General features: G+C 28.5%; 1 protein-coding gene across 1 annotated transcript; it reads left to right on the top strand.

Moving 5' to 3' along the window:
* Positions 1 to 12,246: 12,246 nt before the first annotated feature.
* Positions 12,247 to 16,648, top strand: LOC135958301 (gustatory receptor 8a-like). The gene is made up of 5 exons (XM_065509202.1): positions 12,247 to 12,649; positions 13,325 to 13,398; positions 13,732 to 13,806; positions 16,398 to 16,487; positions 16,556 to 16,648. The coding sequence occupies exons 1-5, from the start codon at positions 12,247 to 12,249 to the stop codon at positions 16,640 to 16,642; spliced, it is 729 nt and encodes a 242-aa protein (XP_065365274.1). The 3' UTR covers positions 16,643 to 16,648.
* Positions 16,649 to 18,147: the final 1,499 nt, after the last annotated feature.

The following is an 18,147-nucleotide window of genomic DNA, read 5'->3' as shown; positions in this document are numbered from 1 at the left end:
TGCAAAAATTATAAGGAGTGGTCGTAGAGCATTGAAATTTGGCAACGAGATTTATATGAACTAAATTAAGGAAAAAATTTAATTTTATCAAAATCATCCACGCCCACTGCCCATACAATCCAAATCGATGTTTTCGCATAAAATTGTTGATATTCAAGCAAAAGTCTAGGAATTTGCTACATACATTTTTTGAAACAAAAAAGAACGCATGCCGAGTTTCAATAAAATCGCCCACCGCCCACGAAACCCATATAAGAAGTTTTTTGATATTTCGTTTATTATTCGTCAAAAAACGTTAAGTTTTTATCCTGTTCCGAAAACTTCCGGGAACTATTTTTTTTTAATCGAAACAAGACACTGCCACCTTTCATTTTATTAAAACAACAGCTTGGGGGAAAGTGGGGCTACATTATTTTTTTTTCCATGGAAAATCAAAAAATAAAATTATTTTTAGAGGCTTATAGATATGGCCATATCTTCTTAACGGTTTATGATATCCCCATAATTTTTGTTTGTATTTATGGAGAAATGCTATATTTTTCAAATAAGTTAAAGGTAAACTGTATTATCAGGAAAATTATATATAGTAGATAAACCACTGACTTGAGTGAAAATATAAGTAAATTTATGATTAATACTATTGCATGGACTTTACTTAAATTTTTTAAAAATAAAAATACAATTTTTCTAAAAACTATAAATGCACATTTCATCTTTAAACATTTCTCTACAAAACTGCATTATTTGATTTTTGAAATTGAATATAATAGGGTTTTTGGTGCAAAAATCCCTCTGTGCGGCGCGCTTCGCCACCACAATTAAAAGAAAGAAATATTACTCCCTTTGTGAATTAATAATAATTCAGCATAACATGTCTCTAGATTTATGTTTATTGGTTCATTGTAATGTGGATTCTAGCCGGTTTAACCGAAAAAGTGTGTTTTTGAAAAAACCGGTTTCGGTTTTTGTTAACCGGTTTATATTAAATTTGTATTTAATATGAAAAAGTTCTCCTTAAATTTATTTTTATTTGTGAACGCTTATTGTGTACTAAATCTTCGGAAATTTAGATTTTTGAATTCTTAAGACTCTATCTTTATGCAATTATTTTATATCTTTAACAAAAATTGTCAAATGCTATAATCTATATATATAAAAATGAAATGGTCCATGTATGTAATGCAGTCATGGGCAAAATTGGGATTCTAATGCACGCGTGCATAGGCCAAAAAATTCTGCTGACGCTTTGTTGACACACCTACACTATAAGCTTGTGTGTATTAGTGTGTCTGTGTTTTACTGAAATGCAGTGTTGCCATATATTTTTTGAAGAAAACTTTTATTTAAAAAAAAAAACTTTTTTTTCAACAAAAAAACTTTTTTAAGTACATACAAAAATTAGAAAACCCAATTCGTACATATGTGTAATCAGACTGAGATAATTCATGTGAATTTAGTGCTGGAGACATTTTAAATATTTTCAAATCAATCTCCCCATTTAGTAAATGAATTTGGGGACTATCATTTTGAAATTAACTGTTCAACTTATGGATATCATAAAATTACAATTTTCCAAAAAACTTTTTTTTAAAAAAATAAAACTTTTTGCATCTCAAAACCCTTGCAAAAATAGGGAAAACTTGACATATGGTAACACTGCTGAAATGACCACTTGTTTGTTGCTTTGTTACGATCTCAGAGATCAAAATCAAATCAGTTGCTGTTTAGCATTTGTAGAAGCAAGTTTATGTTGCGGATTTTTTTATGTTTATGATTTTCTCTCTTTTATTACAGTATATACGCACACAAATATACTCATGGTGGTATGTGTTTGCCCATGACTGATGTAATGTCATCACTTGAGAACGGCTGGAGACATTTGGCTAATTGTTTTTTTATTCGATTCGAAATTTTCAGGAGATGATTTGTAAAGAAAAAAATTAAAAAAGTCCGGCTAAAACCGGTTTTTTGAGTCCAGTCAACTGTAATACAAAAAGCCCCCTGAAGTATGCAGTACAAATTTAGATATTTTATTTGCAAATAAATAGGAACAGGCAGGTGTATGTGGGTTGGAGAAACTTGAAGAACTAACATTAGTAAATGCCACCGGGCGAAGCCGGGGCGGTCAACTAGTTTTCTATAAAATAAATCAATATTTTTAAAAATGGTATCAAAGTTTTTCATAAATATATTTGAATGAGCTTTAGAAAATATATTTCATTAAAACCGGCTAACCGTCTTACAAAAACCAGGTTGTCAAAAAACCGAAAAGTTAAAAAACCGAAACCGGTTGACCGGTTTTCGGTTTTGGATACTCTATTTCTAGCTCATTCGAAACTAATAGTTTTTGTTACCTCAATATTATTAAGCCTTGATTCTTTCTTTATTGAGCAGCATATTAGCCAACTTTAATGTATATAAGCTAAGTAATTTAATATATTAAAAAAGTACAATTAAAAGAAAAAGTACAAATTTTTCTTTATCCTCTTGAACAACCGTCAAGTTTGAATTTTATATTTATATAGCATTTCCTATATTAGCAATTGATTTTGTTATGGAACACTTATATTTAATAAATTATTACAAAACCGAAAAAGAAAACGAAACCGATCGGTTTTAAATTTTTTTGAAATTCTTCGGTTTTTTGGAAACTCTAGTTTAATCCATACCAGCCTCATTTTTTTCGATAATTTTTACAAACTTATTGTAAGAAAAAATTTACAAATAGAAATTATCTAAATAAAATAAATATTAAAATATCAGTAAAACATGATTCAATTAACATTGTCTTTCATATTATTTTTGTTTTAGTCTTCTTTCTTGCAGAAGTTCGAAAGAGTATAACCACATGCTATAAGTGTATTTGTATTAAACTTGAATGATGAAATTTATTTTATTTTAATAGAAACCTAGTAAATTTTAATTGTTTTAAAACTAAAATTACGGAATATACTTTTCAACAAAAGTTTCCATTATATTGTCACTCACTGTAAGTTCCCAATTGAATATTGTAGAAATAGAAAAGGGTCAAAAATAAAAAAAAATTGTTTTCATAAAAAGACAATTAGTATTTTATTACAAAACATACAATAATTACAAATTTTTAAATTTCGGCATAAATTCAATAAAAAATATCATATACGTGGTAATTGAGCCTAAAATCTAAAGAAAATTAAAATAATCATTAATAGCCAGCCATTGATTTTTGGAAAATAATAAACTTACGCCACTAACAATATAACAATCGACTGTGAAACAACCAAAAGCATCAATAATTATTTGCTGATGTCTTAATTGTAGTGAGAAATTTTGTATCTACAATATAAAAAAAAAAACCAAAGTTCATTGATGTAACCAAAATTTAGTTTAAATGAATATATAACACATAAGTTACCATAAATCATAATTTAATTTATCTTACCTTATAGGAAAGTTTCAGATTACCAACACGATGCCGTAGACTATGCAAAGAATGTGGTATTAATTTGGCCTATAACGTTTATCTTAATAATTATTTGTATTTTTAATGATCAACTTCATAGTTCAACTTACCGCATTCATGCAGTCTTTAGAGATAATAAGAGTCAAGAATACATTTAAAGCGGTTGGTATTATGAGTGAATATTCAGCAAATTCTAAAATAAAAATAAAAATATTTGTTTTTTTTTATGGTCAATAATTATGCCATATGTGTTTTAATGCAATGTTAAGTTCAGTTACAAAGTCAATGCAAACAATTTCATTAATGTAATTATTCAATTCAAATGAAAACATCTATGTAAATATGATTTTGATTAATGTTGTGCATTTGCCAACATGAATGAGTTGCTGAAAGCCAACTAAACTAATGTGTCAAATTAAAGGTTATCATAACTTTTGATCGTGTAATTATTAGATTGTTTAGATATAATTAATTTGTATATTTTAATATACAGAAATTCTATGAAATATTGTATAAACCGAAATTATATGGCAATATATGGCGTATCGTTAGAACGCGGATTTTGTTTTAACTTATATGTCATTTTGAAAGGTACATATTTCTCACTTTATTCGCACTTAGACCCCTTTTACACTAGGCAATTTAGTTGCGCAAGTCTCTTGTGTTTGTAGATGTCAGAGGTAATGTCGGGTTAAGGAGAAGAAAATTTTGCATGCTGTTTTGTTGTTGGGCAAGAGACTTGCGCAACTAAATTGCGTAGTGTGAAAGGGGTCTTAGTTATTGAACATTATAGTGTAAAAAACCAACCGCCATTTTCTCAATATCTGGTTATAGTTTTTCGTAACGATAAACCTCCAATTAACATTATTTTTGTATGAGATTTGTCAGTTTATCGTCACGATAAAAAATAACCAGAGATTGAGAAAATGTCGAATTTTGTGCCAACAAAGCGTCATATGAGGGAAGTTTTGCTTTACTTCTTCGGTTTCAACGAGCGAGAGATGATTTGTGCGGTTCAGAACTGGTGATTTTGACACAAGAGCTTGCAAATTCATTGGGAGCTACTCAAGCAGCAATTCATCTAGAAGCAGGGAAATTGGGTTCCATACGAATTGAAACCGAGAGACATTGAAAGATGATTTTGCATGTCCGAAATGATGCTTGAACGATATAAATCATTACTTGCGGTGAAAAATTGATATATTACGATAACCCGAAACACAACAGCCAAACCTGTTAAAAACTATTTAAAATGAAGTGATTGGAAAGTTTCTCCTCAATCGCTTTATAGTCCAGATCTTGGCCCGTCCGACTACTATTTGTTTCGATCGATGCAGAACGCCATCTCTGGGATACGCTTTGGAACAGAGTATCCGAAATTGTCTTGATTCGTTCTTGGCCTTAAAAGATGAACAGTTCTTTTGGCACGGAATCCTTATGTTGTCAGAAAGTTTTAATGAAACTCGAAAAAAAAACTCAAACAAAAAAATTACTCAAAAAAGTTACACATACAAGTGTTGTTTTTGTTTTTACATGGTTTTTTTACAAATACATTCTCACCACTTAGATTTTTGACAACTGAGTTAGGTCTTTGACAGGAGAGTTTCCGCTCTATGTGTTTTCTCTATGGCCATTACTTTGAATAAATTTATATTGTAAAAATGTTTCAAAATAAAAGATAAAAATTTAAAAAAATCCCACATTTTTCAGTCATACAACCAATATTTAAAAATTGGTTAAACAGGTACTGTAAAACTGAACATTTGGGAAGAAACCTCGTAAAAAAACTCAAGATAAGATAGCTCACGGACGTTACCCATAATCTAAAATGGCAAAATAAGTTCTCCAATTTATTTTGGCATAATAGTTTTCTCATTCTTACCATACACATCATCCTGATTGTATATCACCCAATACGACCAATAACTGTCCGATAAAATTTTAACATACGATTTTAAAAATATAACCAACAACGATATCGAACACGATTTCTTAAATAGCTCCATCATCAAATATATCTTCTGATATTTGCGCATAAATAATGACAATTCAGTGTATATCATGTCTTCAATAAAATTTAGTTGTATATTTTTCGTTGACTCGACCAATCTCAAAAGTTCATTATTTAATTGCAACGTTTCCGTCATTATCATGTACAAATACATAGCTATTTGACAAATGCGAATGCGACAAATCATTACGCTGGGCATGTAAGCGATATAAAATGTTACCCACTGCATTTTATGATGAATTTCATATATAAAGCTTATTTCGACTACAAGTAGAACAAGCCAATGTAAGAGAATTAATAGAAAGAATCTTTTGTAAATTTGAAGTTCCCTATTGGTCTGCCTGGAATCTGCCCATTGTTGATGCAACTCGTTATAGATACGAAAAAATTCAGCGGCTGTTTGTTGTGTCATTAGAGTTTCAATCAGTGTTATGAAATGACTGATGCTGACCGTAGATAGTTTTATGAAATCACTGAACTGTCCGAAATTATCACCGATATAGAATAATTCATGATGATAATAAAATATTAAGAAATGTATGATCGAAAATAAAATAATATTAAAGAAACACCACTTTAAATGCCACAATTGCTGGTAACGATTGGTAATTTTTCTATTACTTAAAACTGATAAGCCCAAATAATGAAAACCGTTTATTAGAATTTTAAAAGGTTTACTTAAATTTAAATTTGCTGCGTGGCTTTTATTAGAAGAGTTTTTTAATTCTGCCATTTTTGTTTATTAATATATATTTTCCGTAATTATTTAGTATTGGTATTTGCACAGACAATGTCTTAGTTGAATGTAACCTTTATCGGTTAGAATTTTTATTTCAAGCCATTTACTTTTTGTTTTGCATTTAACCGGCAATACTGAATATGGAATTCCCTTATGGTGGTGTCCTTATAAAATTATTAGACGATCTAGCTATGACCATCCATCCGACTTATGTAGGATAAAAAGCGCCTAAAGGGAAGGGCCTAGTTTTCCCTTGATATGAAAATAAAGACGAAAAATTAATTTTAAAATTTTTTATGAAAAACACCAAAAAATATATTAAAAAACTGAGTGATTTCACCCTATCACAATTTTAATACTTTTTCATACACATAAAAAGTCGATATAATCCTGAAAGTAAATATCCTACATAAGACATCAGCTCAGATGAAGAAAAATTTAGGGTCTATTTACTATTTATGTTTGAAACTAATATTAAAATTGTTACAGGGTGTAACATTGAAATGCATAAGTCTAGAAATGTGCAATTTATTACTGATATTTTCTAGTATTAGAAAATATAAAATTAATCAAATCAGGTAAACTAAAGAAAATCGGTGCCCGTATTACCTATACAAAAGAGGGTATTAAATATGACGGATTGCAGAGGAAAAATATTTGGTTTAGTGTAAGAAATTAAACGAAAAAATAACGCCTCTCACGATTCGCAAATTTTAGCATATTTTTACATGTACCTCAGAATTACTTCCGTTTTATGTCACGTACGATATACTCTTATTTCGCTCGATATTATGAACAACTATGTTTAATTATTATTTTTTTTTAAAATATTGTAATGTCTGAATTGAACATAAAGACCAAATTATTTTTCAGACACTCGGCACAGTCGAATACACCACTTATACGCCAATTATTGTAATCTGAACATTTTAATTTTTTTAATTAATTTAATTAATTTTCTTCCACTTTCTCTATTTTCTTATTCTTACCATGAACATCATCCTGATTGAATATCACCCAATACGACCAATAACTGTCTGATAAAATTTTAACATACGACTTTAAAAATATAACCAACAACGATATCGAAAACGATTTCTTAAACAGTTCCATCATAAAAAAAATCTTCTGATATTTGCGCATAAATAATGACAATTCAGCGTATATCATGTCTTCAATAAAATTTAGTTGTATATTTTTCGTTGATTCGACCAATCTCAGAAGTTCCTTATTCAATTGCAACGTCTCAATCGTTATCATGTACAAACACATTGCTATTTGCAACATGCGAATGCGACAAATAATTATGCTGGGCATGTAAGCGATATAAAATGATATCCATTGTATTTTATGATGAATCTCAATCATATAGTTTATTTCGACTACAAGTAGAACAAGCCAATAGAAGAGAAGTAATAGAAATAATCTCTGGTAAATTTTAAGTTCTTTCTTGGTCTGCCTAGAATCTGCCCATTGTTGATGCAACGCGGTATAGACACAAAAGAATTCAGCGGTCGTTTGTTGTGTCATTATAGTTTCAATCAGTGTTATTAAATGACTGATGCCGACCGTAGATAGTTTTATGAAATCACTGAACTGTCCGAAATTATCACCGATATAGAAAAAATCACAATGATAATAAAATATTAAGAAATGTATGATCGAAAATATAATAATATTGAAGAAACACCATTTTAAATGCCATAATTTTTGGTAACTATTGGTTAATTTTCTCGTACTTAAGGCTGATAAGCCCATGTAATGATAACTGTTTATTAGAATTCTAAATGGTTTATTTAAAATTATTTTTGTTGCTTGGTTTTTATTAGAAAAGTTTTTTAATTCTTCCATTATCCGTAATAATTTAGTATATGTTTTTGCACAGACAATGACTTAGTCTAAAGTGTTACAATTATTATTTCTGGCCAATTACTTTTATTACTTTTAACCGGCTATAATGAATATCTTACTCCCTTATAGTTGTATTCTAGGTCCTTACAGTGCGAATTCGACAACGGTTGGGGTCACTTTACTACCTTAGGGTGTCGCGTTCGATTGCAGCTATGGTTCCTAATCGGAAAAATTTGTTCTTCTTAAAGTTACAATATTCAGATTCGTTGTAATGAACCAATTTGTTGCTAATCGAATGATTGTCATGATTTTTTTCGGTTCTAACAAAAGAAAGTCTGCTAACAAAGAAAAAATAAGATTGATATAACCTATTGTTTGTCAACTCAATTAAAATTTTTCAGCCACAACAGAAAAATGATGTCATTAATTAATTGTTCGAGTTATCATAACAAAAACATAAAAACATTTTATTTCGACTTGATAAATTCAATTTTTTTTATAATTCTGAAACCATAAAAGTGGAAATATGTCGAAAACTGCATTTACAATTTTAAAATGGTTCCCGTAATCAATTCCAAGTACGACAATTTCGAACCAAAATTATGATGGAAGATCTAATTGTAAAACCGTTCTTAAGAAGGGCTGTAGAATTAGTTCCGACTGTGATAGTTTCAAGCAAAAATAATGGATTAAATAACTGGTTCTAGAACCATGACAATGAAGGGATAAAGACTTCGTAGCGATTCAATATAACTTGTTCCAAAGGTGACAATTTAATACAAAAATCATTAGTCGCAGCGCCAAACTAGAACAAGTACTGACTATATACCAGTACATGCGTTCTAGAATTAGTTGTGGAACTAATACAGTTTTGCCTGGGTAATTATAAATCATTTCAATCGCTATAAGTATAAGGGTGAATTTAGAATGGTACATATATAGGGATGATGGTGTCAATAGTGCACCGATGCTTTTAGTTTTTAACTGGTTAATTAACTTAATCAACATACCTCTCAATCAAAATAGAGCTAAAGTGTTAATGCATTTAAAACTGAATTTAACCCATATTAAGTAAACAAAATACAGATGTTTATCATACCTTATGTAAGTGTTTCTATGTACACAGGCATATATATGTATTTGATTAATTAACTTGCCACATGCTTTAGAGCAAGTCAGGAGCGGTCGTGAGTTATTTGTTATATGTTTTATAAAACACAAAAAATGCAAGCTAAAATAAAATGCATGTCAACAGCTATACAAAACCATACAAAAACTACTTGAAATTCACTTCAAGTTCCCCCGAAATGACAATTCTGAATGGTCATATCGTCAGTTAAGATCCTATTAAGAAAAAAAAATAAAGAATTATGCACGTTTTAAATATGTTTTTTATTTATTTTGTATTATAGTTTGAATATTTTTTTCTGCAAAGAAAGCTTTTAAAATACACCTTAATCTCTGTTGTTGATTTATATTCATAAAACAGTGTAAACACAAATATATTTACAGTGCATATTTATAATGGGTGTTGTATGATTAACAAATGAGCCAACCGCGCATGCCTCCAGGTGATTGACCGTAATAATTATGTGGATATTTAAGATATTTAGCGTTTGATTTGACATTTATATACAGCATATATTGTTAATTAAATATCAAAACAATACGAATTTATATTAGAGGTAATTAATACTATCAATCAAAATATATTCTTATGTATAACGTAGTATACATACATATTGTTAATTAACTAATGTTTAACATTTTAAACATATGGTGCCAAAATTAATCTCTAAATTTCATTTTTATACAGTTATCAAGAAATATGTAGAATGGGTTTTCTCTTAACTATCTGTAAAATAATAAAAAACGTTAGCTATATTTACGATTAGTTAATTGTTGCTATCTTTTTCAATCGCTTTAATTTTTTATTTACTTTTGTTGATTTTTGTCAAATTTTTATTGATCCAATTATCATGCTTTTGTATTGATTCAAATATTATCGTTAATATTTTGTACGAAATCTTTAAATATTTCCCCACTTGAAATATTTATAGATTTGAAATAGTTTTTGTTTTGGTATAAGTAAAATTATTTAATATAAACATTAATATTTAATCTATTTTTCAGTAACTGTTTTGATTTCACATATTAGTTTAATTCAAAAATCTTTCCCCACTTGAAATATTTAGAGATTTCAAATTAGTGTTTTCGACATATCGTCCCCTCAATAAAACAATAGTGTATAAGCATATACACCATTATTATTGCATAATAAGAATCTACATAACTGATTCTATATGTGGTAAAAATTTGGTGAAATTCTACTTCCACAAAGTGGTTCAAAAGATCTATTGAAATATTACTTTTGTTCTAGATGTCTACTAACACAAAAATTTTAAACTCAATTATTTCGAAATGGTAAACAAATTATACACTATTGTTTTATTAAGGGATTGTAGGCCTAGGTGAGGACATACTTAAACCGTTGTCAAAGAAAACACCCTCAAAATGTTTAATTATTTAAAAAAAACTGTTTTAGGGTAGGTCGTAGTACTTTAGTACCTCTAACACATACATTTTTAGACCGATTTCAAAGAATTAGTCTTTAAGTTTTTATAAAAAGTTTAGCATTTTTTTTTACGTAATTTTTTCAAATTCAATAGTTATTTTAATTGCACAGTGTTTTAAAACAATTATATAGAAAATCGGTTTATATTTTTCAAAAGTTATTAAACTTTTTCGAAAAAGGTTCCAAAATAATTTTTTTTTAAAAATTAAAAAAAAACAATTTCGAAAAAAAATTATTAAAAACAATTTTTAACTTTTGTTTACATAAAAATTTATTTTAAAGTATAATTTTGTTAAGGGTATATAAGATTCGCCACAGCCGAATATAGCTCAATTACTTGTTTTTGTATAGTTTTTTTTTTGTTATTCATATACATACGATGGGGGAGAAAATACTAAAAAACGTATTAATGAAAAGTTTAATAACTTTTACAATTTTCGTCCAATTTGAAAAATTAAAATAATGTTTTGTTAAGAACTAAATTGTCTATTTATACATTGCACTATGGCCCATTTCCAATTTTTGCGGCAAAAATTCAATTGTTCAACTTTCGCTTTTTGAAAAAAAATTTACGGTTCAATTCCTAACACTTCGACGACATAAATGCCAAAAATGTATGCCAATTTGCCACTCAGTTTATATATAAACTACTATGAAAGTTTACATTTTTTAAATAGAGTTTTCAAGCTGAAAAAAGTAAAACAAATTGCATTAGGGAAAAAGTGATTTTTTTTTTAAATTGTTTATAATTAAGATTTTACCAAAAAAGATTACAATACCGGAGGTATGTACTTAAAAACCAACTTAAAATATTTTACTAAATGTTTATATTATGTGTAAAATTTCGTGTTTTTATTTATTAGTAATGTTTTTTGTGAAGTTACGAAAAAGTTTTTTGTCTTCTGTAGTATAGAACTACTTTGCCTGCATTTGCCCAAGGAATGATACATATGTGGTTATTTGTGGGAAGGTCAGGCTTCATTCCATACGCAATTTTTTAAACTCTCTTGCTATTAAATTATCTTGTCTATGTGTAGTTTTATGAAGACTTGGATACATTTATAAATACCTAATAAAATGCCAGAAAAAAATCCCACGCCACTGTTTCCTACAAAGTGTAAAATTATTTACACTCAATTGACGAAAACCAGTAAGAAGTAAGTAACAGTTAAACAATTAACATGACACTAAGAATGTCGAAAATTCTCTTGAAACATTTCCACGTTTTTACCATAATTGGTTATTGTACAATTACGGTTAATAATAACTTTAAACATAATCTTCAAATAGAACGTTTTCTACTGTTATGGTCCTGGTTACTTCTAGTATGTTTCAATACACTCACCGCTGTGGCAATTTTTAGCAGAGAAGAATTTTTATATCGAGGCGATACCTTTGGCTATTTCAATGATGTTCTTAAAGTTGTATTTGCTGACATAGCCGTGACATGCTCTTATTTGGAAGCTATTTTCAAAAGAAATTCATTAAAAAAATTTTGGAAAATATATAACTGCTTGCAGAAAAAATCATCAGCAGACGAAACGAAATTTTGCGATCTCAAGGCATTATTGCAAAATGGCCGCTTTCTAATCATTTTCTACATCATCATTGTTTTTGAGTTTATAATGATGTTTATATTTATTGTATATCAGGATAAATCGAGACATTTAATTCTCTCTTGGAGTATATTTTCACCATTACTGTATGTGGTATATATGCGTAATATGCAATTTATATTCCATATAGAATTAATACGCTTGGAATTAGTGAAACTTCAACAGGATTTAAATTTAATGGTTGACTATTCAAGATTTGTGGCTTACGGTTGTGGTTTTAAAGGATTTGAAGAGTTTTTACGTAAAAAATTGGTCGACAAGCAAAAAACCTATCAAATGATTTATGAAATGTTTGAGCAGTTTCAAAATAGTTTTGGATTATCGATAATTGCAGTGCTATCGATGATTTTTGTACGCATATTGGTGGATTCGTATTTTGCCTATTATTCATATTACAGTAATTGGTATAAGTATGGTATGTATTTATAATGGGTGATTGATTCATCGTCAGGTTTGATTTATAATGTAAAATAAAACATATAAATTTGAAAGTGGACGACTTAAAATTTTTGTTATCGGCTAAAAGAAAAATGTATGGCATTTATTGTTTGAAAACGATATCATGTAAATGTCGGCCATGACTACGTCTGAGGTGGTCCATTCGGAAGGTCCAATTTTGGGCGACTCGTTCGAGCATAGCGACTGGTAGGTATCTCTATTTCAAAGCACATTAAGTGCCAGAGCTCACCGAGGCCATGCGCTTGAATTTTAGGTAGCACATAGTCCGTTAAAATGGTGCGATAACGGTTACCATTGACGGTAACATTCTGATTTTCCTCATTTTTGAAGAAATATGGAAGAATGATCCCGTTGTTTTTAATAGATATAATGGTAGCTCTTGGTACTTTTCGGGTTGCACTCTTCAGCCCAAATACGGCAATTTTGTTTATTAACGTATCCATTGAGCCAGAAATGTGCATCATCACTGAACAAAATTTCACTATAAAACACCGGATTTTCATTTCTAACAGAACACTAATTTTCATAATACAACTGTACAATTTGGGACAATTGAAAATTAAACCTCACGATGAATCCCACTTTACATATTTGAGAGAATTGATGTATTAAAATAGTTCTTTTTATTCAGAATCTTTTTTGTTATTACCCACGTTTTTGGAAATACCCGCATTTTTAATAACCTCCAAAAATTGCATGGACGTGGTGAGTTCAGATTAGTTATTGTGTATTAAATAGTATATTGTTATATTGCAAGATTTAATTTCATGAAATATTGTTGGTTCCTGCTATCACCTGATCCTGTATAAAAATTCTAATGATATTTCCTGACGTTCAAAATATATTTTTGGTCAATAGTTCAGTAAAAATTCTATTACATTTTTTCACTTTTGAAAATCTATGGTATGATAAATTATTTTCTGGATTAAAATTTGTGTTTGAAACTTTTCTACATTACCTTGTCTTTATTTAATTTAATTAATTTATTATCAGTTAATCATAGATAAATATGTAGTTTGTATATTTTCATAATTTCAGGTCAAACTTATCACATTCAACTTACACAGTATTATAAGCCAATTTAATAATACAAATTCAATAATAAGCACACAGGTAAGACTATACACATTTCCAAACTTTTCCAAACCTATTTAATACCCGTATCTCAAAAATTTAGTCAAGATTACATATGTAGTTATATTGATATACATGAAATTTAGTATTCCCAAAAATTATCTTGATATATACAAAGAATATATGGTTGTGGTGACCATAATCGATCAGCTTCATATTACATTGTGTACGAACCACAATGTATGACAATATTATTACTAATGTGTAGCATCATAAAACATCATAATGTAGTAATACCATAATTTAATCCCTTGTTAATCATATTATGGTTCAACGATCATATTAAATATAATAATATGGTTATATAAAAACATAATACGAATATTATGGTTGAGTGCAACCATTTTATGATTCCAGTTCAATCATAATATGATTATTTTAAACCTATATTATGGTTGAGCGCAACAATATTATAGCATACACTCTAAGCAGGACTGACAAATAGATTTGATACAAATAAAATCTGCAAAAATTACGAATCGACATTATCGGCATTTTCATTATACCCTACACTACCATAGTGGGGAAGGTGTAACGCGTTTGTGCAGATGTTTATAACTCCCAAAAATATTAGTCTTACATCCACCTTAAAGTGTACCGGTCGACTCAGAATCACTTTTTGAGTCGATTAAACGACTCAAAGTAAAGGTCCAGCAAAGTACAGGTCGCAATTTGGTACATACAATTATTTCGGCACAAGGACGAAGCTTATTGAAATTGGATGAAATCGGTCCATTACTTCACCTAGCCCCCATACAAATGTCTTCCCGAAATTGGACTTTATCAGTCATAAATGTTTAATTTATATAGGTATCATCACAAATTTTGCTCCAAATAAGTTTTATATATACAAAATTCATGTCACCAAATTTTATTATGATCGGTCCATAATTAGTCATAGCTCCCATATAAGACCCTCTTCCGAAAATCACTTTAACGAGCAAAAATCTTTTAAAAATTTTGGTATACACATTAAGGTGGACCTTATTTTTTTATTTTCGATTTTCCAAAAACTAAGGGCAATTTTGTGTGACGTTAGGATAGAAAAAAATCTGAAAAAAATTTGAGCTCGATCGGATAAAAATTGGCGTGCCGCACGAGGGTTAATGTTCGTGAGAACATTTACAAGGGAAAAAAATGTTATTATTTCAGTTTTTGTAAAAATTTTGCCATTAAATAATTACTTTTGCAATAATTGTCGTTGTAATGAGATATAAAAGACAAAAATTGGTTAAAAAATTTTAAAGTTATTAAAAATTCCCCAGGCCATTAACGTGTCTCAGGCCAGTGGAACAAGAAATGTATGAACCAAATTAACATATTTTGAGAAATATTAAAATAAAAGCACATTTTTACTTAAAATATATCCGTATTTATTTGTATATGAGTTTTGGGCTCTGTGGATACCGCGAACCTATTCGCAGATATGACCAAATATATTTAATTTTTTTAACGCCAGTTTCAAAACTCCATTTTCAAATTTTTAAAAATTTTATTAAACAAATTTCAGAATTTTTTGATCATCACACAGGGATTTATTAAGAATATAATAGGGAATAATAATATGCAAAAAATATGTCCATACCTCCTACAGCTTTTCCGATTTTCGGGAAAAACTAATTTGTTGGCCATATTTAGTACAGGTTAAATTTTGGTTAAATTTTTTATGATTTTCAGCTAGAAAATGAGAAAATATGCACGAAATGTACTAAATTTTTTGAAGAAGATAAAATTTTCTAATCTAAATGGATGTTTTATGATATTTTTTACATTTTAGGCTTTTACATACATATTGAAAGACTGGCCAATATAGGGCTATTATACAAAAATATCTTACCAAAATCATTAGCTAATGCAATTGTAATTAAATTTATTATAAAATATCAGCAAATTTGTGTAAAAAAAGCTAAAATTTTCTTCATGTACAATTTTATATTTATGAACATGTTCTTATTCTGAATGAAAAAAGTTTGGGAAAAAAAGTCAAGTTCGATTAAGGTATTTATAGACGGCAATACAGAGTATTAACAATTTTCGAAATCATTCGGTATGTCAAGAAATCATTTCGAAAAAACATTTATTGTTTACACGATACTATTACAAATATTTTATTTCTTTGTTGATTGATATTTTTCTGCAAACTTTATATTTTCTTGACATTTTTGTTTGGCTCATTTGTATTTATAAATACATACCCGATACATATGAAAATAAAAATGTTTGAATTGTTTTAAACAATTTTTGAATACCGACCGTAAATCAAAAAATCATTCCTATTTTTTGAAAATCTAATACAAATTTTGTTTAGACGATGAAATTATATTATACTTGAGTTTTTGACAAATATTAATACTCAGTATTGCCGTCTATAAATACCTTTAATAATATTTATTACAAAATTCATTCCAATTATGAATTTCTTTTTTCTGTGATCTATGCCTTAAATGTTCTCTGAAAAAACTTATCGAAAATACAATTTTTCATACAAAAATTGATAATAAAAAGAAAAAAACTGTTATGAAAACTCACCTTTAGATTGTAAATTAACATTAAATCTCATATCATTACAGTTACAGAATTTCTCTTTGCAAATTCTACATCAACGCATCTGTATCAATGGTATTGGCATTACACGCATGGATGGCTATATGTTGACCAGGGTATGTGGTTGATGTTTTCATTTTAATTTCTTTAAATTTGTTAAATTCTTGATACTCCTTAATTTTAGGTCATTGGCTCCATAACAACTTATATGATATTCTTCATACAATTTATGCCTAAATTTAAAAATTTCCAAGACGAAAAGAAAAATTAATAAAACCAAAATTACATGTGTACGTGTTGTGTTTTTTCATTATTTTATTATTGTAATAATTAATTAAGCTCATATATAAAAAAATAATGTTTTTGTCTTAATAAAAATCTAAATGTATAAAACAAAGTATACCAAGTAGTCCAACTCTCAATTTTTTAAAATTACTCTCTCACATATACGTGTAGCGTGTGAATTCAACAACCTTGTGAGAGAATTAAACACATCAAAATACTTGAAATTTTAACTACTATTTTCCGGCTAAATAAAGGTCGAACCATGTTATTACACTTTTACACAATTTTTTGTTAATTTTTTAAACATTTGCAGCACACATTTATTTCCCAAAAGCTTTTATTTTGAACAAATGAAAAAAAATATTTTTTTTTTAATTTTTGACACTTAATTTTATTTGTGGTAGAATTTCAATTATAGAACAGAGTTTCAATTTTTGGTATTGAAAATCAAACAAATTGAAACTTTACACAATTTTATAGAACTCTGTAGGTCTGGTGAAAATTGAAAAGGCACCAACACATGTACATTTTTGTTACTAACACATGTTTAGAGTACTTTTTCACTAACACATGTTTAGAGTTAGGTACTGCTGTCAAAGAGTTGGACTACTTGTTATACTTTGGTATAAAACATGATTTTGTTGTTTATTTATTGTAGATATAAGGTAAGCTTTCATGCGAGTAAAATCTTACTATGTAAACGCAGACTTAATGCAATTTATTATTTTAACGTTTTTTTTTTTAGAAAAATTTATATATTTTGAAAGTGAAGGAGTTAGTGATTTAGTTAGCATTAACTGGAGGATATATTTGCTTTATTCTCGTACTCATGAGATTTGCAGGTTTAACTCAAAAGTAGTTAGAATTGGGAGAGAACTAAATTTTTCTACAAGTCATCGGTAATCACCCGTTCCAAATTTGTTAAAACTTGGTACTCAGGTTCCTTACCCCCTGTCTATACTTGACAAATATTTATCATAACAATTATTGACGCACTAACAATTTTATCATAACATAGCAATAATACTAATAAATGGATTTTTTATCTTGACAACAATTTTGACGTTTATATCGTGATAAAAATTTATCAGGAATAGACAGAGGGTTATGGTCATAGTATAACATATTTATAAATAAGTTTTTATCACTAACTTTTTGGAAAACAAATCAAATTTTTAGTGGATTTACAAGTTATCCTATCATTTCATATTGTCATAATGTTCTAATATTTCACGATTCGGTGGCTCTGCTCATCCGGCTCTTAGCCGTTCGACGCAATTGACTGCTGGTTGGTTACAACAGCATAATAAATATAGCATACAGATTAGTATTATTTTAGAAAACTTTTTGCTTGAAAATCAATAACATTTTTAAATGTTTATTGTTGTGAAAAGATTCTCCCTTGCCCAATTTGAACACATATGCGATTAATGGTGTCGATAATATGGTCAGTTTTTAACTGACCCCACTTCTATAATTCTATTTTTTAAG

The sequence above is a fragment of the Calliphora vicina genome, chromosome 4, assembly GCF_958450345.1.
Source record: "Calliphora vicina chromosome 4, idCalVici1.1, whole genome shotgun sequence".
Classification (NCBI taxonomy): Eukaryota; Metazoa; Arthropoda; class Insecta; order Diptera; family Calliphoridae; genus Calliphora; species Calliphora vicina.
This window is presented reverse-complemented; position numbering and strand designations above follow the sequence as displayed.